Here is a 25,495-nt window from a genome sequence, read left to right as displayed (position 1 = left end):
TTGTGGCTGATTGTGGCATATTATGAGATGCACATTGTCCCTTTTGAAATAAATGACAACAATGCAATTCAAGACAAAAGATGCAGCTTGAGAATGTTTTTGAATAATCTGATAGTGCGACTCTCACTGAGACTCGTTTAAGGTTACATATGTAACAATGTATTTAAGAGCAAATTGAAGGTCGCAGTTCCTCAGCGAGCGTCTTGGTCCTGCAGATGGACTCCAGCAACCAGTTCCTGCAGCCGGTTTCTGTGTTGTCCTGTTGCCTCATTAAGATTCCTGCCTTGCTGAGCTTGTTCTGCTGCGTGCCCTCAGTAAGCATGACATGGCAACACAGGCTGGTTTTGGTTGAATAAGACCCCCAGATGCAGTCCTTGATATCTGAGTTGAAAGTTGCCCAATGAGTAACTAATTTTAGGCAGTAGCTGCGTTACATCAGGGGCTGTCGCAGTTAGCATGTAGACAGAAACACGAGACAGGCTGGCGCTAACTGGGGTAGCAATTGCATAAAAAAAATAATAAATCAAACTACATAGGAAACTGATGTTGCAATGGGTTTCAGTTATGCCTCATCTTTGGTGATCAGTTTTTTTTTTGTTGGTTTTTTTTTTTGTTATTCCATTCTCTCACCTTAAATATTCATCCAAATAAGGATGAGTTAAAAATCTAACAAAATGCAATTAATGTCTACTTAACATGTAGTAATAGCAGCAAAGATGGTAAAAGACTTTGAAGGCACTTCTTACAAATTATGTCTTCAGTTTTGTTCATAGCTCCGCTCTGAGCAACAGAACAATTTGTACAACGCCTCTACTTCAGGGTTCGTATGAGCTAGGGCTATTTTCGTTTTCCCGTAGCCTGAAGCTTGAAGCTCTGTGCCAAAAACTTGTTTCCATTTCACTGATCAGATTGCTGCTCCTGAAGTATTTCCCTGAAACCCACCTATAGCATGCTGCTCTGTTGTAAACATGACTGAACCTGCCCTGAAGCGCTCCCGGTGTTTGAAAAATGTATGCAAGATGCACGTTTGTATTTCTGTTCAACTGAGTCAAATAAATGTAGAACTATGTAAGTTAGAGCATGTTGATTAAAAAAAAAACAACAAAAAAAATCAATGTCTTGAAGAGCCAATAAGACTAAATTTATTTAGATGTTGAAGTCCAAATGGGCAGAAACAAACCAGGATTGATCAAAAGTAGCAGGTTAGAAAGCAACTGTAGGTCTTTTTCATCCTATTGCTGCATAAAATATATCCTATAGATGAATAAATAGTTAACTATCTGCAGCTTTTTGCTATGATTTCACCATTTAGGGCGGGTCAAATGCAGAAAAGAGAGCCGTTTTGTAATGTTGCAGGGTTTCCCCCAGAAAACTTGCTCAGCCCAGTGACGGGGGAGGTAGGGCAGTAATTCATCCAGTGGTTTGTTTGAATTAAAAGTTTTTTAAAGTTGGCTAGAAATTTTAAAATGTCACTTGATAATTATGCGTTATATCTGAACACCAACTAACAAGCAACTGCGAAATGGTACAACAAGAAAAGTCCTTAAAAGTCTTTAAAAAATGCAAACATGAAAAAGCTCAAGTAAACAACACTTAGCCTGGTGGGGGCACATGTAAAGCCTGGTGGCCCGCCTGGCTTGTAATATAGTAACGTTGGGTAGGAAAAAAAGGTTGTACTTGTTGAAGATTAGCTTTTGGTAAAGTCGTACGGTTAAAATCTTTAATTCTTGTGGGAATTAAAGATGATGAATTACTGCTAGTTGCTGCTTAGTTTTTTTTTTTTGTTTTTTTTTTTACCTGAAAGATCAAACACAGTGAGAGTTATGAAGTCTGAAAACCTTTGATTGCTTCCTTGTGGGCCTGCACAGTCATGCTCCGGATATCCAGCTTTGCCTGTTTTGTAACTGTCTGCTGCATTACCTCCTCACACTGAGATACCAGTGGTAAAAGTTCATCTTCAACCTAAATGCAAACCAGTAGTTTGATCAAACTGATCATACATCCAGGCTTTTTTATTGTATTTTTTAGTGTTATAGATGAGTTATTTAGCATTCTTTTTAACTTATCATTTTTTGCTCTTGGTCTGATGGTTTATCAGTGATCTTGGTGGTGATCGTGGCTGAAAGGTGCCAGACTGTTGTTTTTTTTCACACTTCAATTCTTGAATGCTAGATTATTTTCAGGTATTTATGAATTAGTTTTCTTTCTGAAAAGGGGAAATTAAAATATATTTCAATGTGAAATCTCAAGTTAAATGTTAAAAATGCTTTAGGTTATGGCCATACAAGGTTTCCCCCAGAAAACTTGCTAAGCCTGGCGGTTTAGTGCTGGGGCAGTCATTCATCCAGCAACCTGTCGTGTTTTTAAGTTAAGAAAATGTTTAAAGTTGACGGGAAATTTGAAAATATCACTTTAATAATCATGTATTACTGAAAGATTGGAAGATTAACCTCTGAACCCCACCTATTAGGTATTAAAAATGCAAATATTTTAAAAAAGACTTAAATAAATAAGCAGTAGTTAGCCTGGTGGGGGCGCAAGTAAAGCCTGGTGGCCCGCCAGGCTTATAATACACTGGGGGAAACCCTGGATATAGTTGTTTAAAAACCACTAATTAAGTTTTTCTCTTCTTTTTTGCAGTGCCAGAGCATACCTGGTCAAGACAGAGACCTTAATCAAAACCACAGCCCCCTACATCCCTTCCCCATCCATACACAAAGTCCCCAGCAATGCCAAGGGGGGCTGATCAGCCTGCTGCCTGCTCTGACAAGCTCTGCCTCCTCACCTCATACCCTTGAGGCTGCGCTTAACCAAGCTTTGACCTCTGACCTCCCCGTTGCCGACCTGGGAACCAAAGGTCGCCTGTTCTCCACTGAAGTCGGGGACGCTCTCCTGTCCAGCCAGGAGCTGCAGCCAGCAGTGGCACTCAAAGGTAAACTGTTAGAAGCAGAAGGAGCTTTTCTGTTTTCCTACGGCGACACCAGGCTTTATAAACGCACTGTTTGCCATGGATGTCGGTCCTGAGGACAAATGTTCACTTAGATGGACCTGAATGTGGCGGAGGGGTTCTTTTGCTTAAACTCACTAAACACTTTTATTATTCAGTTTTTAAGAATTGGTGTGAGAGAATCGAAATGTAAGGGAAATGGTTAACCATTTGAGTGAGCCTCCTGCTGCCTCAAAAGGATATGTTCTTTTGATTGCATGTGAAATAATGTCTATCTGACTCACAATTACAACTATTCAATTACATAAATATGCTCATGTTCTAATTAGCTTTTACTGATTTGAGCATTTAGGAATACATGGGTTGACCAGTATACGTTTTATGATGATTATGAAGAAAAAAACTCTTGATTTGCAGAGATCCTTAATTCATTAAAAGTGAAAACACGTTATGAGTCATGCGATCTGACTAAAGATGACTGTACATGTAGGTAGGGCGGAAATGATTAAAATGCAGTATAATGTCTGTCTTACAAAAAAGAAACCTATTTTTCTTGTCCCTTTTTTGTTTTTCTAACATTGTATAAAATAATCTTCAGTGGGTGAATGAAAAATCTGCAGAATATGCATGTTTTTTTGTTTTTTTAAATCCAATTAATCATCAGAATAATTAATTTATTAATTCAGTCGTTACTCGCTGCCCTAAATGTTTGTGCGTACACTGGCCACTAACCTCCTGCAAGATTCTCTTCTCTTGAATGTTCTCAACGTTAGCGCTTTGCACTACTGGATTCTCATTGAATTGCATTTCAGCTTCAACTATTTCTAAAACCTTTTTCTGTTTTCCGCCTCTGTCCCCTTTCAAGTCTGATCCTTTGCTTTCTGTTTCCAGGCATGGCTCCCATTCGGGATTCCGTCAGCCATTCCCCTAATCAAACAGGTGACACAACGTTACGGCTTTTTCCTGAACTCTGTCTGCATGCCCTTCTTTCCTGTAATGCCCTATGATGATTGTTTGCTTTAAAAAATTGTGAGACCGGGTCTTGACCTTGATGGAAGGTGCATTGTGTTCATTGCTTCTCGGTGGGATGGAGATAAATGGGAGAGGAAGGGTGCAAGGAAAGATCTGGCAAACATAGTAAGATGCGCTGGACGGGCGCTTTTTTTTTTTTTTTTTTTTTTTTGAGATGGAGGCTTTATAAGTGAAGATTGTTTAAAGGAAAACATTCAGACGTCCGGTTGTGTTTAGCTGACTTGTAGCCAGTCCTGTTGACATGCTGCACCAGCTACAAAACTTGGCTTCATTAAACTGTCTTTGTGGTTTAGGAACCTTCTTCACCAACAAAAACGAACAAAATGTCACAGTCCCCAGTTGAAATCACTATTTTTTTGTAAAACAGGTAATTGGAAGCTGGTAGAATAATAATACTAATATGTAATTTCTTCTTACAAATGGAGTGAGACAAAATATTAAATGCCTTTATAATAAACTACATAAATTTTGTTCATGGTTTTATTGTGAAAGTTAGCAGGAAGTTGCATCTCGGGTGACAATTTCAATAGAGACTTGTTTGTTTAATTGATAGTATGCCTTGCATTGTTATTATTTGGCTTTCCTGCCAGCTTTAGCGAAAAGAGAAGGTTAAATAAATCTGATAAGTTTATTAGTAGTTAACCAGAGGAACCACGTCATTCTGAACACTTCCTGTTTGTGCCTGGAGCGTCTGAGAGGCTGCATTGGATGCTTTCATTTTGAAATGGCTTTACTAACCAAAGTTTTGTCCTGTTAGTCATTAAAACAGACCACCCTCATCTTGTGAATTGTGGTTGAAAATGTAAATGTTGCATGAAATAATCTCTTGATTTTTTTTATTTTATTTTTTTACGCAATAGTCAAATTATCGGGGTTCATTGAGCTTTGGTTTTGGTGTCAAACTTTTATTTCCTGCTGTGAGAACCACATACTGATGCAACATGACAGAATGACTACAGTGAATATGCCTCCTGAAGATTTAGGCAGACGCCACAGTGACAGAATGGGTGTTTAATGGTGAAGGGGGGGAGGGGAATAACTGGATGCAGTCTGAAATCTAATTTTAGAAACATGCCAGATCTGAATGCTGTTGATCTCAATCTGAGATGCCTTCATTTCCTCCCCCTTGCCAACTTCTTTTTCCTCATGCAGTTGGCATCCTTCCCTATGCCCTCCAACGCCTCGTCAGCAGCCAGTCGCCTGCCTCACTGAATCTTCTTTAATAGTTTTGGCATGCTTTTGTGTCCTGCTGTGGAGACAAAATGGCGGCAGCTGTGTCCAGGCTTAGTTTTGGCAGCAATGGCATTCAGAACAGTTGGCAAATTAACGATTGGACAAAATGGCAAAATATAAGATTGTGAATGAGGAGTTAAATAAAAACCATCTAACGGACTTAATACACCAAACCGATGTTTGTAGAATTAATGAAGGTCTGTTTCTCTACTTTTGTGGCATACAGTTGGATGTTGCCTATAGTTGTTTTGGAATGAACTGGCATCGGGTCGTCAGTGAGAGATCAGTTGCAGAGTTTGTACCACGATTAAACAAATCTCATTAATGTAATAACTGAATCCTGGGAAGCAATGTTTGATAAACATCTTTTACAGAGCTGCTATTATAATACTATTTTAATATTGTTTTAAATGGAAACGCTGGACCAGGGGTCTGCAACCTCCAGGCTCTTGATTACTTTGCCTTTAGATTTTAAATATAACTATAATTTCAAATAAAGGTTTAGCAGATTTTTATTATGGGATTTCCATAATAAAATACCATTAACTAATTTTTAGATAATTTTTTCTTTAAAGCACATTTTAAAAATGTATTCATTCAAAAGTTGTTTTTTCTCTCTAAAACCTGAAAATAGAAGTAAAATTTTAGATTTTCAATAATGTCAACAAATTTCTTATATCAAAAATCACAAGTTCTTTTTTTCTCTCCGAAATATCAAGTGACATTTGCAGCCCTAAACCAGTTTATTTAACTGGGCTGAGCGCAAAAATGACTCTATGGATTATAAGGGTTGAAGACCCCTTATTGGGACATTAGAAGATCTATCTAGAAACTTATTGGATTATTAAAGTCCCTTCCTGAAAGTATCCAGGTGGAAAGGGGTTGAAACCAACTGTTAGTCCTCAGGCTTTTTGGAGAATCTGTAACCACCCTGGATTGACCCTCCTATAGAGGAGTAAAACTTTAACTAGACTTCATTTTAGGTCTTGCACGAACCAGTTCTGGCTTCAGGATGGATAGTTTTGCATTTTTTGCAGCTGATAATTTGCTCAAATCTCAACAGCGTCCCATCCTGTTCTCTGCAGGTTTGGAGCATCCTGGCTTGGACTCCCAGTATGAGCCTCCCCCCTGGTCCTCTGGCTCCCCGTGCAGCAGTGATGGTAACAGCAACTGGAGCAAAGTCCTAGGTGACGGGAGTTCCGACAAATCCAACAACACTTGTTCACCCAGCTCCTCTGTGTGGCCTCCCTCCTCCTCCTCATTTTCTTGCTCCTCATCCTCCTCTGGCTGTGGTTCAGGGTCCGATCCGGAGTTGGCATCAGAATGCATGGATGCAGATTCTAACTCTTCAGTCGGTTCAGAGAAGAACCTCGGCCTTGCTGCGACTACAGTGATGATGATGTCAGCCAACACTTCTTCCTCCGTGTCCTCCACAGCTTCTTCCCCCTCCTCCCTGACATCCACCATGATGGTTGGTGTCGGCGTGAACGGAGACAGCAACATTTGTCAGGTCGGAGGCATCGGAACCTTAAGCAACGCAAATAACGAAAACGATATCACCGGATCCTCACACTACTCCATGGCTGGGTCCAGCAGTATTGGCAGCAATAATATGAGTAACCACAACAACAAGCTATTTGGCAGTAGTGGTGTATGGAGCTCCCAGTCAGGCAGCAACATGAACACCATCGGTGGAAGCAACTCTTATATAAATGGAGGGTCAAACCCAAACATTTTAAACCCAAATGCCAACCACGGTGCCTGGCCACAGAATCCAACCCCAAACCCGGTGTGCCAGGGCCAAAGGCCTCCACAGGCTCACGGGATGACTTCCAAACTGGGTGTGGTTCCTCACCAGGGGCCCTTAATGGCCTGGGGGGGCATGGCAGCTCCAGAGAGCAGCAGTATGATGGAAGACACTGAGGTGAATAATGGTACATCGAGCAGCAAGGTGTTAGGAGGCAGCAACAGTGGCAATGGCAGTCTGCTGCCTAGCAACCTTAACACTGAACCCAATGGACCAAATAACACTATCCTGATGAATACTACTACTACTACTAACGCCACAATGACCTCTAGTCCACCAGACTCTACCGCCTCACCCCTGCTTAGCGGGGAGCGTTCCTGGGGCTCCATTGGAGGAGGAAATGGGGGGCCGCTGGCCAATGGAAGCCCCTCATTAGCTCCCCAGCACCCTCAAGGAGAATCGGGGGGTAGTGGGGCTTTTGGTACGCCTTGGGGCGCAGCTACCTACCCTGTAGACAAAGGCCCCCTTAATGTAGACACTGTGAACTCCCAGAACTCCTCTACTGCTGCTTTTAAGAGTAATAATAACCACAATAACACTGGGGCCCCACGGTCGGACCAAGGGCCCACCAACACCCCGAACCAGCCTCAAAGTAACTTGTCCTGGAGCGTTGGCCCTAATCAAATCCCAGGCTCTACAGGCCAAGCTCCTGGAAGTGGAAACCAAACTACTGTGGGCCCTCCAGCAGGGATCCCTCGCCCGTGGGGGAGCAGCGCATCTTCCTCTTCCTCGTCGTCGTCATCGTCGTCTTCCACCTCGAACAGCAAAATGTCAAACGGAGAATGGGGATCAGCGACGACTGGCAACAGTTCAGACGCAGGAATTCAGAAAGGAAGTTCTACCAACAATGGGTGGAAGAGCCTCGAGGATGACGCTATGGGTATGGGAGGAGCAGGAGCAGGCAGCGGGAGTCAGGGCATGGGAGGAGTCACTGGAGGCTGGGGACGCTCCGGAGGAAGTGAAGGAAGTTGTGAAAGCTCCGGAGGTCGATCCAGCTCAGACAGAGACGTCAACCAGTCTACAGGAGGAAACCGCAGGAAAGGCAACCATACCCCATCGACGACGCCAGCCATAACCCGGGCCGATGTGGACCCGAGGGTTCTTTCCAACACTGGATGGGGACAAACGCCCATACGGCAGAACACCGCTTGGGATGTCAATTCTCCCATGGTCAATCAGGGTCCTAAAAGGGATGAAAGAAAGCAGAGCAGCGGGGGTTCCAGCTGGGGTACAGCAACATCGGCAGCTCCCTCCCAGACCTCTGGAGGTAAGAGCTGGTCCTTCATCTGAAATATTCAACATAAACCTACTGTTCCTGCTATAAAACCATTGAGAAGGAAAGTTGATCATTGTGTCTTGGATGTGCTTGCAGGTTGGGGGGTTGGGCCAACCAGCTCAGGCCCTGATAGCGGAGGCTCTGGCTGGGGAGAGCAGAAACAAACATCAGGTTGGGACAGTAAAGGAGGTGGTGGCTGGGATGATGGATCCAGTTACAAGGGTGGTAACAGCAGCAACACCTGGAACAACAACAACAACGTTAAAGAGGACAGGTGAGCATTTCCCAACTTTCCAGCTGCATGCAAGCTGATGATGGTTTTAAAAAGTTACCATGAGAGTTTCTTAGACCAAATCTTTAATGGTTTAACAAGGTCATAGTAAAACAGAAAGTTGCACATTTTGCTTTGCAACTCCCACCTCTTGCTGCTGCTCAGCTGGCTGAAAGAAAAAATGAGCGGCAGCCATCATTCATAGGTGTATGATTGGAATATCTGTTTAGCCAGACTTATTAACCAGCTGAAGCTTGTTACCAGAATTAAATTGGTATATTTATAACAGAATATTTGTTCAGCATATATCAAAATGCATGGCATCTGTAACAGTACTTTTAGAAGTAGAGGCAATTGTTACTACTTTTTCTTTTTAATAAAACATTTAAATCTTGCTATTCCTTTATATTAGTAATCACCTTTTCCCTCTGAATGTTCTCTCAACCATGCTTATCAATAACAATGTTATATTTTTTGTTTTTCAGTGTGCATTTACTATTTACCAACCTTTCACCCCCCATTTAGGTCAATGACATGGACTAATACACCCAAAATGCAGCAGGGCTGGGGGTCCAACAGTGGAAACGGTAGCGAGGGATGGGGCAGCGGTGGCGACGGCACCAGAACAGGAGCCAGCAACCACTGGGGGGAACCTCAGAAGGGTGCCAGCTCAGTGGGCTGGGACAGCGACAGCGACCGCTCCGGCTCCGGATGTTGGAGCGACCCAAGCCGGACCACCAGCAGCAGCAGCACCTGGGTAGGCAGCGGAGGATCGAATACTCCTGACCAGAGCACTCCAAACCCCGGCTCCAACTGGGGAGACCCGGTCCACAAGCCCAACCCTCAAAGTAGCAGCCAAGGCTGGGGTGAGCCGGGGAAGAACAACCATGGAGCTCAGAACTGGGGGGAAGCCAACACTAAACCTTCTAACGAATGGAGTAAAGGTCCTGAATCCAGCATGTCCAGGGGCAACCAGGGTTCCAGCAAACCCACAGGTAGGGATCAGAGGGGTTTATCATTGCTAGAATTGATCATAGCTGAACTAAATGCGTTTACACTGGAACGTTTTGAGAGGAATAATTGAGCTAATGCCATGGTTTTGTTATTTCAGGCTGGCTTGGTGGCCCAATGCCTGCTGTAGGCCAGAAGGAGAACGTTGCAACCGGGTGGGAGGAACCTTCTCCGGAGTCCATCCGTCGAAGAATGGAGATCGATGACGGAACTGCAGCGTGGGGAGATCCTGGTAACGACCAATTCAAATACTAATCTCTTTAAAAAGACTGATTTAAAAAAATATTCTATACATTAAACCATTAAAGGCAACTAACAACTGAGCACTTAAGAGTATTATGTAAATCTTTTTTTATTGCAAAGTGACAGACAAATGAAGCTGTCAGATTTGCACTATATGTTAGATCATGATTACACCTTAAGAAAATACTGCACAAAGTAGCATATTTCTATTCAAAGAATTATGCAGCTGAGTAGGCTCATTGAGAAAAAAAAATATCCAAAATGTCCTTGCATATCTGTGCCTGAAAAATAAAAACATGCTATTTTTAAGAATGTTGCAAACTTTTCACAGGTAAATACAGCGGAGGCGCTGTCAACATGTGGAGCAGGACCACTCAGTCGGACCCGGAGCCCATGGCCCCGCCCTCTCAGAATAAACCCCACCCAGCACACAGCTCAATGCCGCCTGTGCAGCACGTCAACCAGGACAAAACCTCCACTTCAAGTAGGTTGCAAACATATTAACGCGCGAATACAAATGGCCTTTTTCACTGTGTATTTAAATGTCTGTTTATATAATAGAGGAAAACTCTTGACAGGCTGACATTTCATTAGAGAGTAAACGGATAAATCCAAAACATCACAGATATTTCTGTTTTTACATGAAATAATAAAAAAAAAAGTTATACTACCTTACCTAGTATATGTAAGTTAAGAAACTTGGACATATTCTTAAATCTCATGAAGTAATCTCAAAGCAGATCATGCATGCAAGTTTCAACTTTTAGGTAAATATATCACATTAGGTGAGCAGTTGTATTCTGATTTAAAATGTGTTATTTGTGCAGATGCTCACAAATGACGCATGCATTGGTTTTCAGAGCTGCATGGGTAAAAACTGAGCCAGTAGAAACCTTTCTCAGTCCTCCTACTGTGTTGTCTGCGCTCAGAGCTTTTTCCAAAGCTGGTTGAGTCATCCCTCTGGAATGCTAAGAGCATCTTTTTTTTTTTTTTTTCTCATTCACCTCTTCTTCCTTTCTTTTGTTTTTTTGTTCACCCACCAATTCTGCAGATACACTTTTGTTGAGTTGAAGTAGAAAAGAGCAAGAGAGAACATGAATGGCCAAGGAGGAGGTCTTCTGCGTTAGTAATGGGAATGTTTTCAGTGCAAGGCAGCTATTCTGCAGAAAGGGCCTGAGAAAGAGAAATGCACAAATAGGGTGTTAAACCCATTCAGATGTCCTTGTGCAGTGAACCAACTACAACAACCTCAGTGTTTTGCACATATTCATAGTCGCATTTGTCATATTTTTCATAAACATTAAGATATTTTTTCATGATAGGGAGTAGAGCATCACAATGTTTGAGGTGAAAAACAATTCAGATTTTTAGAAATAAAATGATAGATGCTAACAGCCTCATGATGCGGGGATGTTTAAAGTTACTAAAAATCTACAAGATGGGTAGAATACATGGGCAGGACTGTTTACTGCTCATCCTTAAAAAGTCTTAAGTTAATGTACCTAAAAAGTCCTACATTAATAATAATAAAAAAAATGTTTCTTTTTTTTCTTGTGGAATTTTTCTGTCAGGCAAAAGTCTTATTTGCATGCAGACATCTTCATTACGTCCTGTGACTCACTGCTAACCTACTCTTGCTAGCTAGCTTTTTTTTGTGTCCATCATTGGAAAGTGCACATTTATCAGCTGTTGACTGGACGAAGTCTGTACATGTTTTTGGAGATAATGGGTCTTAAATTAAATTCACAATGGTGTCAAAGGTCTTGCAGTTCGTGACACCTGCTGAAACTCTGATTTAAATGGACTCGAATGTGACAGCCACCTCTAATTCTGACTGCTGTTAAATTGAGTTATTTTGTAATGAATTGAACGCTTCTTTAATTTTTAATATTGTGCTACAAGGCGTGCATATTATATCTCAACACAATATGCATGTCACATTGCCGATGAGCCAGACATTTTTTTGATTTTATAAACATTAATTGGATGTATCGTGACGAAATGTATCACGATAAACGAAACGATACCCACCTCTAGTGTCCATCGATATTTGCCCTTTTATGCAAGTTTACAACTGTATGCACATTTACCGGAGGACCTTTGAAACCTCTGGCTACCCTGTGGTCAGTCCTATTTTTATAAGAAGCTATCCCTGGCATTCCCCCCAAACTCCTCCTGCAGAAGGGGAAAGCTGCAGGTCTGAGGGGTCAGATGTAACAAGAGCCTTCTGAACATGTTTCTCACTATATAAAGGCTAAACACCTAAATAAACACTTGCTTAATCAAGCTGGCATTGGCGTAACCCTTCCTTAGTCAAAGCAGACTAAAAGAGCTGTCTAAACACCAGAGGTTTGACTGATTGCAGAGGCTCCCTGTGTTTTTAAGAAAAGAAAAATGCTTCCGAATGCCAACAATGTCTCAGCTACTGAAGAGGACACTTCAGAAATTACACAGCGGCTCATATGGTGTCCTCCACTTCTGCAGGCTGGGGGGAGCCCTACTCTCAGCAGAAGGAGTCTTCCTCATGGGGGGAACCTTCAGCTGGTCCACCTGTGACGGTGGACAACGGGACATCTGCCTGGGGGAAGCCCATGGACACCAGCGCTGGCTGGGACGAACCCAACAAGGATGTCAGAGAATCTGGGTCAGGATGGGGCAATCAGCACAAGCCTGGTAGGTGGACGGCAGGTTTTCACCTCACATACGTACTGCACCACCTGCTTTTGTCTTTTGTCTTTTAACATCTTTCCTTAATATCTGCAGGTCCCAAGCCTATGGAGACGTGGGGTAGTGAGGACGTGTCCATGAGCAACAGCTGGGACCAGGAGGAGGAGGTGGAGATTGGGATGTGGAGCAACAACCAACAGGACAGTCGGTCTCATGACCAGAACACGTGGAACTACAAGCAAAAAGGCCCCAACAAGGTCTGTCCAATTAAACACACAATTATATTAAAAAAGGCAGAAATGCTTTCATTTCCCTCCCTTTCTTTGTTGACAAACTAAGAGTCTCTCTTTCTTTTTTAAATCTGTGTTTCAGATGAACAAACCAGTCAACAAGCAGGATGACCCTTGGAAACCTTTTATCGCCCAGTTCAACAGCATGTCTTTCTCTGTAAGCTTCATCCTGTTCTGCCCAAATTCAGTTTTTGTTTGATTGTTTCAATAATCTCACATCGTTAGTACAACTCAGACACTGAGGAGGTGAGTGGAAAAACATGCTTAAAATACAGGTATATTTTGAAGAACTTTAAAAAATGTAATTGATTTCAGTAATTCGATATATATACACAAATACACAGTCCAGAGATGTCATAGGCTGCACAGAATGAAACTAGTTGTTTGCTGCATTTTCAACATATAAATGGAAAGTTTTGTGGAAAGAAAAACTGGTAGAATAAGTTGCACAAACTTATTCAGTCTTGATGGGAATGTGAAGGAAACGCCAACTTAGGAGTTTGTAGATTTTATTCCTTTAAGAGCTACAGACGCGCATCTGCAGCAGCTGCTGCATTCCTTGACCAGGGGCAATGTCAGAAGTTACCTGTCGCTAAAGAGAAAGGATTCTTTTAATTTCATCTTTTTAGATTAAATTTAAACTTTGCACTTCATTTGGAAGTCGAGGTCTGAGCCTGGAAGCAGAGTGGAGAGGCTCAACTTTTTTAATGTAGGAAATGGGGGGGGGGGATACAAAGATTTCCAGTGATATTTTCAATAGGAGATGCAACTTGTAGAAACAAAACTTGCTTTTGTTGTTTATTTCTGTTAAGTTTTTCTGCCTGCCAAATGCTTTCTGTGCATAAATTCCTGATCATATTCCTCAATGTCAGTAAATCTAGATCTTCTTGCCTTTGCAGAGGGACTCTCCTGACGAGTCCATGAAGCCAGGATCAGGCATGGGTACGGACAAACGTATGGACATGAGCAGCATGGGGGACTACAACGGCGTCATGGGGAAGAACCCAGTCTCTCGACACCAGTATCACAAGGACTCTGTCGTAGATCGTCCTTACTTTGACAAGGTACGCAGCAGCTTCAGCTATGAAGCCTTTAGAGGGGAGGAACGTCTGGTTAGCTGTTGCTTTCTTTGCTCTCTTCTGCCCCTCAGTGGTTGTTCTGACAAGCTGCATGTCTGCACTGTTTTTTTTTGTTTTTTTAATTAACTCTTCTCAGTTGCTGTGCAGCATTACTTGTAATTTTTTTTCATGTATTTGACTTGATCAATTGCCTCTCATAAGACGTTTGACCAGATTGCCGCGAGGTTCATGCTTTTCTTTTTAGTTTAAATTTTCAGGTCCGTTTTTCTATCGTGCTTCGACTCGATCTTAAACCTGTTTTTGCTTCGCTGCACTTTTCTCTTGCACCCAGAATTTTCTCTTTTCACCTTCCTCGTTATGCAAAATTAATTACTTTCTCTTTTCTTCCCTTCCCTCTCTGTGCCTATTTGGCTGCTGACGTGCTTCCTGTCCCTCTGTGCTTGCCGTCCATGTGCCGTGCGCGCCGGGCCTTTGTTTCTGCAGCTTTCTGCTTATGATAGCCCTGCTTCTGATGAGCTCTCCTCCAATCAAAGCATGAGCCTTTCCCCTAGCAATTCTGCTCAGCCTATCCCCTGTTTCAACTCCGGGCCCTCCCCTTCCCACTCTAGTTCTGGGGCCGCTCCGCAGGTGAGTGTGGAAGGATGACGAGTGGTTGTTGTTGATTTTTTATTATTTTGAGCTTTCAGATTTGTTTGTTCTGCACATATCATGGCTGGCGTTGTGGCTTATTTTCCAACACATTCCTGACATTTATTAAATCTTAGACCATAAACTGTTAAAAAGCATGTGATTGGTTGTTTCTCTTGTTACATCTTAGTTGTTTAAATAACTTCATGTAAAATGGTTTATTTTTTTCTTTCTTTTTCCTCAGAATGTAAATCCCATGTTGGGTGGCAGCAGCGTAGCACAGGGCCGAGGAGGCCCCCAGTCCCAACCCCCAACTCAACCCAATCTTCGCAACCAAGTGCCTCCGACCATCCTGCCCTCTCAGGTAGAACAAACTAGCAATGCAGTAATTATATTATAATCATGTGGCATTCAGCAACTGTTTTTAAACAATTTGTTTTCGTTTTTTGAAACTCTTGGACTCTTTTGAAATCTGCCAGAAATGTTTACTTTTCTAATTTTTTATTTTTGGAAAATGAACAACAAAACGGAACAAACTTGTTGAATTTTGGAATTGCATGAAGGTTTTGTATAAATCTTCTGTGTCTTTTGGCTAATGCTTGAAATATCTACAAGAAATTAGAAAAATGCGACTCCAAAATTCCCACTAATTTGATGGAAAATATTTGGTTCAAGATGGAAAACCTGACATTTTTACAGTTTTGTGGGAGAAACAAAAAAAAATTTTTATGCCAACATAAGAATCACAAATTTTGTTTTAATGAGCCGAGACCATAGATTACAGCTTTAAATATTCGGCTCATTCTGATCGCAGTATCAAAAAGTGTTTCAAACAGTCAAATCAAGTCCAGATTCAAGTATAAAAACTGAAAATGATCAATGTTATTTTTGTCCTCTTAGTTTTTCCTTTATTTTTGGTGGGTTGATTGAGAACAAATTTTCATTTTCTCCTGCTGTTGGCATAAGACTAATAAGCTCCCATTCATCTTCATTGTATATATTTATATTGATGGTGTTCATTATAATTTATTTACTTGTTTATTTATTATTATTGGAGTTTTGTGACAAAACTTTGCTCAGTATGTACATTCTAAATGTATCGTTAAATTAACAGTTGCAGTATGAAAAATTACCTTTATTCACCAGACTTCATGTTTATTTTTCTTTCTCCAAAATGCACTCCAGATTATACCATTTTATTGTAGCTAATTTCCATCTAAATATATTTGTTGATATGGTCAAGACAACATTGCAAAAGCTGAAGAACTACTTGCTTTGTTTACTTAAATTGCATCTCAAATAAGTCGGAGCTTAATTCAGCAAATGGAGTCACAAGCGAGGTGGCGCTTCACTTTGAGGAAGAACATCCTGGTGTTCTTCTTCATTTCATCTTTCAAAGACGGCAGATCTCAACTTAAACCTGCATCTGTCTCTGTTGGTCCAGGTCCCTCCCTCTCTGCTGAAGTACCCAGGAGCTAACGGTGGATTGAACCCTCTGTTTGGTCAGCAGGTGGCTGTGCTCAACCAACTCTCCCAGCTCAACCAACTCTCCCAGCTCAACCAGCTCAGCCAGTTACAGGTATGAAAGTGGAGGTTTGCACAGACCCGGCTTAGTTAAAATGCGAGAACTGTCATTAAAAGGGTCGGCGTGATTCTCGTTCTGTGTTTTGACTCTGTCGTCTGTCTGCAGCGTCTTCTCTTTCAGCATCAGCAGCAGCAAAAGGTTCAAAGCCAGAGGGCCATGCCCGTAGGTCGTCAGACTGAACAGGTGAGTTGGTTTCCTAATTTCAAGCCAACTTCCACCAGATATAGGTAAAATGTTGCTTGAAGTTGCTTCCTTCCTCCTCCTCTCCACAGACACGTCCCATTGGTTCGTCTCCATCAATGATGCAGCCTCCACGGCAACTCAAACCGTACCCCGACAATTACTTGTCCCAAAACACCCCAGACCTTCAGAAGGACAGTTCCTCCATCGGCTCCTTCGGCAACTTCTCCTTTGGTATGTCGACTCCTAGTCAGTCGTCTTAAGTCTCCAGACGCAGTTTCTCAGATTACAAATGGGGTTTTCGTAATTTTATTCACGATTTACTAAAGTATGGGTGAAGAAGGAAAGGAAGCGATAAGAAATCTTACCTGTTGTTGGCAACGAGATATGAAAACTGATGTTCAGATACTACGTAAACTTAATCTCATCTGACTGAGCTTGAGCTTTATTAGCAGGATTCTACTAGTGTACCATAAGCCTGGCGGGCCTCCCAGCAGGTGAAGCGTCATTTATGTTAGATGGGGTTTTAGACGGATTAAGCTAGATTTATAGTTGCTGCACTTTGGGCCGCTGGTGGACTACCACCTTGCTGAGCAGGTGGAGGGAAACCTTGTTTTAGCAAAGAGAAGTGGGCAAAAATATTCCAAAAGACTCAGTTCTGCAAAGATTCGACTCGGATCGACTGAAACTAATTCATTCCACGTTTCTCAGTTCAGCAATGAGGTTTGTGGTTGTTCCGTAAAAAAAAGTGAAGAAGTTTAAATGGCGTAAATGCTTTTCATCAAGCTGCTGGTACTCTCACTGTTCCTGACCTCTGCCTCTGTCTCTTGCCATCAGGCTTGAATTCTAACCAGAATGTAACCCTGGACATGGGTGTTGGGGGTGGAAGCAGCAGTGGCGGAGGAGCTGTGAACTACAAAGAGCTGCCCCAGTCCAGACTGAAGAAACTTTGGGCTGCTGACCCCCTGGAGCAGAACAGCAAACCTGGTACTCCTTAAGCCCATTTAGTAACAGCAGATTAAAAAAACGCTGTCTGCTTGTCGACTTGTTTGCGTCTCTTAAGCCTGAGGTTTCATCCTACAGGTGCTATGTCGTCTGGACTCCGTCTGGACGACTCTCCTTTCTATGATTTCCTGTCTCCCGGCCCGTCTCCCCTGAGTCCTCCTGGTCAATCAATGGGCTCTGTGGGGGATGGCTGGCCACCCCGTGCCAACTCCCCTCCTCCCCATGGAAATACTGTCACCTGGCCCCCAGGTAGACGCCCCGTCAGCCTAGGAAACGCCTTTTTAAATTGTTTCTTTGGAATCACAGCTAATAATTGCGGACAACTATCTGCAGAGTTCCGGCCCGGGGAACCTTGGAAAGGTTACCCCAACATCGACCCTGAGACTGACCCGTACGTGACCCCTGGTAGTGTCATCAACAACCTTTCAATCAACACCGTCCGCGACACAGAACTCCTCAGGGACAGGAACAATGGTAGGCCACACAAAATGTCTTTAAAATGCTGCCCCGTCATACTTCCTCGCTTCAAATGTGAAGATGTGAGTCCAAGTTTTGTAAATAAGGGAACTCGGAGGAGTCAAGTCAACCAATAAATTGGCCCCTATTTTCTTAACCTTGAGAGATCGGAGATCGACCGATACTTGAGAAACTGACCTCGTCTGCCGCTGCATAGGTCTGAAAATGAGCCAATATCTCCTTTTTTCTCTGCTGTGAGAGAGGACTGACTGACTCGCCCACCAGGTCACGTCTGCACCTACGCGGTTAACAAAAGTCATCCCACTGTTGCCAATCTAGCGACTTTCTAGAAAAAAATAAAAGGCATCCACCAAAATCGGAATTGGCAAATCAGGTTTTTTGTTAAAGATTGGTGACTCACCAGAAACTCCAATCTTTGCACTCCTTTAAATAGGAGACAACGCAGTAGAAATAACGCTGTTGCTATGGTTTCCCAGGGCCATCCTCATCACTGAACACCACGATGCCTTCTAACAGTGCCTGGTCATCCATTCGTGCCTCCAGCCACAGCGGTTCCCTCACCAGTACAGCACAAAGCACTTCAGGTAAGTTTTTACACTCGGGAATCACGCCGTGGCTCTAAATCAACCCGTCTTTCTGTAAATGTACTCTCTCCATGGATCCACAGTTTTACATTTCCTAAATAAAATCAAACTCTGTCCCCCCCTTGCAGCTAGACCCAGTGAGTCAAAGTGGTCTCCTGGCGGCGGTTCTGTGTCCAACTCCTCTTTAGCCCATGAGCTTTGGAAGGTCCCCCTGTCTCCTAAGCCGCTGCCGGTAGCAGCCCCCTCCAGACCACCGCCTGGCCTCACCAGCCAGAAGCCCAGCCCCGCCTCCTCCGGCTGGGACGGCTCTGCCCTGAGGCTGGGGGGCTGGAGCTCCTCCGAGTCCAGATACACGCCCGGTGAGACAGCATGAGTGTTTCTGTAATTTTACTTTTGGGAGACAGAGTGAGATGTTTTTATCTGTTTTTTTATTTTATTTTATGTATATATGATTGTGTTTTGTTTTTTAATCAGGCTCCAGTTGGGGTGACAGCAGCAGCTCAGGGAGAACCCAATGGCTCGTTCTGAAAAATCTCACACCTCAGGTACTCAAAGTAGTTTAAATAAATCACAGCACAAACTAAATGTTTTATTGCTATCCAAGTGCTCCATGTTTTGGCTTACGTGCTCCTTTTGGGTTCCCAGATTGACGGCTCTACATTGAGGACTCTGTGCATGCAGCATGGCCCTCTGATCACATTCCACCTCAACCTGCCACATGGTAACGCCGTGGTTTGCTACAGCTCAAAGGATGAAGCCGCCAAGGCCCAGAAGAGCCTGCACATGTAAGAATGAACTATTTACTTCCACCAACAGACTTTTTATAGACCGTCAATCATACAACTTTTCATGTCATTCGCGAACTCATTTCTTTCCATCAGCTTACTTTAGCCAGTTGTTTCGAGGTCCAAATGCTGTTGCAACGCTAAATATTTATTCCCTTAAGCTTTTATTTATTACAATTTGCCATTTTCAACCACAAATTTGAATTTACTGCATTGAGATTTAATATGACAGACCTACACAACTTAAAAGTATGAAGAAACTTTTTTTGTTTTTCTTTTATACGTATAAATAAATGTGAAGTTTTGTGAGCTTTTGTATTTAAGCCCCTTATTATCTGAAGTAAAAATGTGCTTGATATTCAAACTGCAAAGTTTTGTAATAAATTACAAAACATTTTGTGGGGCAAACACGAACTTGTCTTTGTGTCCCTGCAGGTGTGTTTTGGGGAACACTACTATACTGGCTGAGTTCGCCACCGAGGAGGAAATCAGCCGCTTCTTTGCACAAGGGCAGTCACTGGCCACGCCCTCCTCTGGCTGGCAGGCCATCGGCTCCTCTCAAAGCCGAATGGATCAGTCTCACCCCTTCCCCAGCCGCGCCTCTGAACCCAGCCAGTGGAACAGCGGCGACCTGCACAGATCCTCTCTGTGGGGCGGGCCCAACTACTCCAGTAGCCTGTGGGGGAACCCCAGCGCCGCTGAGCAGGGGCGGATCAGCAGCTCCTCTCCAATCAGCTCCTTCCTCCCGGTGGACCATCTGACGGGCAGCGGGGACTCCATGTGAAGCGCCAGACGGGGGGGCCGGGAGACGGGTCAGTAGAGAATAGTCAATAATCAGCTGAAGAAAACGGAAAGAAAAGAGTAGTTCTAAACGCAGCCGCACTAGTTGGGACTCTTTCTCACTTACAAGATATTCAACAAAATGGGGGGCCGGGGTGTCTCCCCCTGTGGAATACAAGTTACGTTTCTCTTTCTGCACATATGTCCACTTTGTTTTAGCCCAAAAACATATCAGTCGGAATACTTGAATCATGCAGGCCAATTCTATAATGTGAACGGATGGATATTTGCTTCCAGGTAGTGCTCTTTCAGACCGAAAAAAAGCTTCAGTCAAGTTCATTATTATTATTATTATTATTATTATTATTATTATATATTTTGTTTCATTCGTCATGTTTATTTGAATTCCAATTCTTTTATTTTCAACATTTTCTTTTTTTTTTTTTTGCGTTTTGTTTGCTGACAATGTTGGAGTATGAGCTTTTTTAACTTTGCACTGAATGTGGTTTTTTTCTCAGTATATATAATCTGCAATATAGAGGGAGCAGCCAGTTTTTTCCAGTGTAGCTGTTTACTCATTGAGGTCCTTATCGTACGTGTGCGCGGAGTACTTTGTGTGTATGTGATTGCATTGTGAATGAGTATATGTGCGCTCCTCTCTGCCTTGGCACGCCTACCTTACTGCGTTGTTGTGGAGTTCAAGATCAACAGATAAGTTCAAGAATAAAGCCTGACTTAGAATGATTATCTGGTGATGGAAAGAAAACAACATGAAAAGAATAAGTGACATTTATAAAAGTATTGCACCAATTTTTGTTTTAAAACTAAAGAAAGTTGAGCTCTGCAGTGCAAAGGACTGTAGCCGCAGCTGGGACTAGCAAGCCTCTCCCGCTCTAAGAAAGTGGGCGGGGCCTATCTAGCAAGCCCTCCCGGTCGCCCCCTAGCGGGGCGGGGAGGGAACAGCACTTTCAGAATAGGCTTTCAATGTTTTTTGGAGGTGCCACACTGCAACCTCTTGTTTACAAGACTTAGGAGGCAGAACGTGTGTCCATTCTTCATTTTAAAGAGAAGATAAACTAAAAAAAAAAAAAATTTAAAAGCTTAAAAAAAGTATATATAAAAATTATTAAAAAGAAAAAAAACAAAAAACTCTTGAGGATGAAGACGATGCGTTGTAACTCTGGGAATTCGGATCAGTGTTTTTTTTCTTTTCTTTTTTTTTTTTTCTTGGCCATGGCGTTGGTTATTTAAACTATTCCTCTTCTTGTCTGCTAAATAACCAGCAATGGTTCTCAGGAAATCAAGCCAGTTTCCCCCTCGCCCCTTGTAGTTGAATTTAAAAACAAAAAAAATAAAATAAAAACTACTACTACTCCTTGTAGGAAAGGAAAATCCAACATCTAGCACTGAAAACTATGTAAAGGTCTTTTTTTTTCCTTATAATTTTTTTCCTCTGCCAAATAACTGCTTTAAAGCTGGAGAAGCTCACACACTGCTTTCAATATGCTGTCTTTTTTTGCGGGAGGAGGAGCGTTCCCGGTAAAGACAGTGGGAAGGACGGAGAAGGGACTGTAAATCATCCCAGCGCTCCCTCTCTCTCTCCATCCCTCTCTCTCTCCTCCTCCTCCACTCCATTGTTGTAGAAACTTTGGGGACTGTTTTTAATGTGAGTGTAAAATGTCTCGTCACTTATAATAATAATAAGAGAAAAAAAAAACCAAGAGAAAAGGCAAAATCTGTATCTATGCATACTGTAGCCTCTCGTATTCACAAGGCCTGCCGAGAGGTTTTTCTTTTTGTTTTTGTTCCCTGTCTCTCAAAAAAAATTTTTTGAAATGTTTCATTAAGTACGACTACATGCTATTTTTTTTTTTTTGTTTCGTTGCTTATAATCATTGCCACAAATGTGTTTTAAAAAGGTATATAACAACAAAAAACGAAGAAAAACATTTAAAAAAAAATTTTTTTTTTGGTTGAAGATATTTTAACAGTGCAAAAGTCGTCCACATTTCATTGCCTTGATCCTAAATGTGTCCGAAGATGCAACAAGTCAAGTGGCTTCTACCTGTTTACAAATAGAATATGATTGTATTGTTGTACTGTTTTTATTTTCTTTCTTTTTTTTCTTTTTTTTTTTTGGTTGGTTGGTTTTCTCTTCCCATCCTTCGGGTCTGGGAAGGGTGGGGTACTCATCTGAAGTTTCTGACATCATGAATTTGTGTGCGAGAGAGAGAGAAAGCGAGAGAACGGTGTGAATGTAACTGTTGATTTCAAAAGAAATGCTTGCGTGAACATTAAATTTACCTATATACCAGTGATTGTTGAGTTACTATGATGCACAATTTTTAGCGTGACAAGGCGAAAGCTTCAGAGCACGTTGGACGAGAGATCAGCATTAGCGAAGCCATGGACCTTAATTTTCTTTTCACGTGTTATTTTTACTTTTCTCTTCCCGTGTTCAGCCTGTTATGCATGTGTGTTGGCGTGCACACATTAACATCCCCCCAACACCAATATAGAGTTTTTATTTCAGAAGTACTACAAGCTTTTTTGGCTTCAGTTGTTTTTTTGTTGTTTTTTTTTTTTTAGTTTCACCGTGAATATATACAATAAACGACTTTAAGGCGTATGTAGTGAATAAACCTCGAGTATTAGCCAGACTTGACAGTGGTGTGTGCCAGTATTGAATGCTCTCTACCAAATAATTCAATCATATAAAAAAAGATTAGTTTACTTAATTCCACATCTCTTTGCTTAAACTATAAATATATATCTTGTGTTTTTGTCTTGAAGTTATCAAATGGAACATCTGAACTGTGTTTTTAGGTTGTTTTTTTTTTTAGTTAAGTTGACAGAATGAACTGAGGAGCCTTGGATTTTGCACTCGGGCGGATTGGAGGAAACACCGGAGTCGGGTCGGGGTCATACGGGCGGGGCGAGGATTTAGCTTAGCGACAGGGTAACTATTGTGTGGCGTGAGCTGCGGCTAAAGTCGACGGTGCTTAGTTTTTTTTGTTTGTTTTTGTTTTTTCCTCGCCTCGGATTGTAGTGAAAACGGTTATAAAAAAAAAAGGCTCAGCAGAGCTCCGATTTGACCCATTCAGCATCTTCAACCATATCTCCACCGCATGGGACAGAGCAGGAAATGCAGCTGCTGCTCGTGGTTTGTTGTTAGGGGAGCAGGGGGGCGGTCTGACCATGCCTGGCGATCATGGCGGGAGATACTCATGACTGAAAATAGGTTTTTTTCTTTTTTTAGCCCCTTTGTGACTCAGGCAAGAGGATGTGACCTATAAGGCTCGTTTTCAGGGACACACAGGGTTCCACTCGCTTCCTTGCTGGCTTATCTTGAATCGACTCTCCCGCATCCAAACCCTAAGCTCAGTTACAGGGGAGAAGATCCAAAAGAGAAAAAAAAAACTGTCGAGAGTATGGAGCAAGTCGACCCCAATCTGTCCATATTCTCTTTCTGCTCGTTTAAAAGGACTTTGTTCATTCTGATTTATTTAGGGGGTTGCTTTTTTTTTTTTCGTTTTTAGCAATGTGCATTTTCCTGCGCTGATCTAAGAGTGGTCTTGTCCTACTTTAGTATCCTTACCTTAAACGTTAGTGGGACGATAACTGAGCTCTGAGCAGCCCCGGAGGTGGCATCGCTAGCGCTGTTAGAGAAGGGACAAGCAACGTCTGTAAAACGCCTCTCAGTAATAATGTTTTTTTTTTTGTTCCCAGCAGAATTGTGCTATCTTTCTGTTCAATCTACTGTTGGTGTGTGTGAAGATGCACGTGTGTGTGTGTGTGTGTGTGTGTGTGTGTGTGTGAGAGAGTGAACTTATGCCAAATCGACGAGGGAGGGTTGTTAGGGAAGGAAAGGGATTGAATTTCTTTATTTTTCTTTTTAAAGCTGTATGTGTGCATATGTGTATTTAAAAAGCTGGACAATGTTAAATGCTTGAAGAAAAAAAAAAATACATTTGCAAAAAGATGACATGAGGAAAACCACCATGAGCAATGTACAATCCCCAAAAAGCTGCCAAGCAGCCTGACGACAGGGCCAGACGAGGGGAGGAAAGAAGGAAAGAGATTGGTAGGAGAGGAGGGAGGGTGATACTCTACTACTTTAAAAAAAAAAAATTTAAGTACAAATAATGTGACTTGTGTTTTTTTTTTCTAACTATCCTGTGACTAAAATGCTATATTATATCATAACACACACCCAACGGCTCTTACGGTCGATCAAAAGTGCTAAGGCTATTTTTTATTTTTTTTTTAAAGAAAAACAAAAACTGTGAGAATCTGCTGTCTTTTGTTTTACACTTAGTATAACCACACATGTACAAACCCTGAAAAGCTTTAGTCTAACCAGCACAAAGATGTGGGTCGGGGGCGGGTGGGATTTATTTTATTTTATTTTTTTTCCCCTTTTCTTTCTCGGGGTTGGGTGTTGCTCAGAGAGACTATGCAGTGGAGTGTTGAACCCAGGCTTCCATGTCCACCTTGGGTTTTCTGTTCTCTAAATTATATATATATATTTAAAAAATCCCTTTGTAGAAACGCAGCTGAGATGGGATTCCCAATAACGTTCCTCAAACATGTGCCATCTTTGAATTGTACTGCTTCTAATAATCTTTAAAAAAAAAAAAAAAAGCAACAAAAAAAAAAACACAAAACAACCTGATGAACCTTTATTACCTAACAGGGCCAGTTGTAGCAGGAGAGGATAGGTTAAGATTTGCAAAGTCCATTTATTTTCCCAGCTTGGCCGGTGAAACTGCAAATTTTACACGACTACAATGTTTTTTATAGAGATTCTATCAATCCAGTGTGTAGTTGGATCACCTTTAAACCTATTATGCACATTGCTTTGGGGAGACTGTTGAAACTATAAATAATATATATATATAAGAATATAAACGTACAGTGTCTGTAATCATCCAACAAACAGAACAGGAAGTACCTTTTGCTTTTTCTCCAAATGTCTTCCTCGGCTCAAAGGATTTTATCTTAACTTCAGTGGAATCTGCACTTTTTGAAGGACAATCTTTATTTGTATGGGTATAAATTGACAAAACATAAAAAAAAAAAAATGAAGTCGCCTGATATTACATGGTATAGAAAACCAACTCCAGTGTGCTCTAATAATGAATGTCTCCTCTGATGTCTATATACGTTTGGGTTCATTTAATCTTTTTATCCTTTTTTTTTTTGTTGTTGCTTGGTTTGTTCTGTATTTTTTTTTTCCTTTTAATTTTCTGGATTTTAGTGTTCTTAGAGAATCTGTATTAAGGTGTAGAGTAGTAGTTAGTAGGTCTTCTGTTGGCTGTACTCGTATACTGATTACTGTTTGTAACCCTCTGGCTCCTGCAGCCGGCATAGAAAGCTGTATAACTTGAGTACAACCCTCAATAAAAGACTAACAGTGACAAAACGCTCCAGCTCGCCGCGTCTTTATTTTCTCCACAACCTGGAAAGTCCTTGGTATTTTATGTTCAGTGTTTTCCAGGTAAGAAGCATAAGTAGTCTATTCTATCCCATTTTATAAATTACTCCATTTTTCCTCTAAAGTGCTTTGCTTTTCTGTCCTTTCATTGACGGAAACTGAGAAATCTGTACTGGCTG

At 41.9% G+C, this 25,495-nt stretch overlaps 1 protein-coding gene across 3 annotated transcripts in view; it reads left to right on the top strand.

The window, feature by feature from the left end:
• Positions 1-25,304, top strand: part of LOC103468582 (trinucleotide repeat containing adaptor 6A) — a 35,816-nt gene extending 10,512 nt beyond the window's left edge. The window contains exons 4-27 of one of the 3 annotated variants that reach the window (XM_008415729.3): positions 2,641-2,932; positions 3,839-3,886; positions 6,298-8,286; positions 8,392-8,569; positions 9,092-9,561; positions 9,678-9,809; positions 10,152-10,304; positions 12,305-12,493; positions 12,584-12,744; positions 12,860-12,934; positions 13,677-13,841; positions 14,340-14,483; positions 14,728-14,847; positions 15,928-16,062; positions 16,174-16,251; positions 16,341-16,482; positions 17,086-17,235; positions 17,332-17,502; positions 17,587-17,727; positions 18,207-18,314; positions 18,443-18,673; positions 18,789-18,859; positions 18,960-19,099; positions 19,535-25,304. In XM_008415729.3, the coding sequence (XP_008413951.2) occupies positions 3,841-3,886; positions 6,298-8,286; positions 8,392-8,569; positions 9,092-9,561; positions 9,678-9,809; positions 10,152-10,304; positions 12,305-12,493; positions 12,584-12,744; positions 12,860-12,934; positions 13,677-13,841; positions 14,340-14,483; positions 14,728-14,847; positions 15,928-16,062; positions 16,174-16,251; positions 16,341-16,482; positions 17,086-17,235; positions 17,332-17,502; positions 17,587-17,727; positions 18,207-18,314; positions 18,443-18,673; positions 18,789-18,859; positions 18,960-19,099; positions 19,535-19,883 (5,538 nt within the window). In that variant the 5' untranslated portion in view covers positions 2,641-2,932; positions 3,839-3,840 and the 3' untranslated portion in view covers positions 19,884-25,304. The remainder of the gene's footprint in view (positions 1-2,640; positions 2,933-3,838; positions 3,887-6,297; positions 8,287-8,391; positions 8,570-9,091; positions 9,562-9,677; positions 9,810-10,151; positions 10,305-12,304; positions 12,494-12,583; positions 12,745-12,859; positions 12,935-13,676; positions 13,842-14,339; positions 14,484-14,727; positions 14,848-15,927; positions 16,063-16,173; positions 16,252-16,340; positions 16,483-17,085; positions 17,236-17,331; positions 17,503-17,586; positions 17,728-18,206; positions 18,315-18,442; positions 18,674-18,788; positions 18,860-18,959; positions 19,100-19,534) is intronic. The other 2 variants (XM_081609819.1, XM_081609820.1) reach the window with 2 other exon arrangements.
• Positions 25,305-25,495: the final 191 nt, after the last annotated feature.

This window comes from Poecilia reticulata, chromosome 8 (assembly GCF_904066995.2).
Source record: "Poecilia reticulata chromosome 8, P_reticulata-male-v2, whole genome shotgun sequence".
NCBI lineage: Eukaryota > Metazoa > Chordata > Actinopteri > Cyprinodontiformes > Poeciliidae > Poecilia > Poecilia reticulata.
Note: the sequence above shows the minus strand (reverse complement) of the source record. Positions and strands in the feature narration are given on the sequence as shown.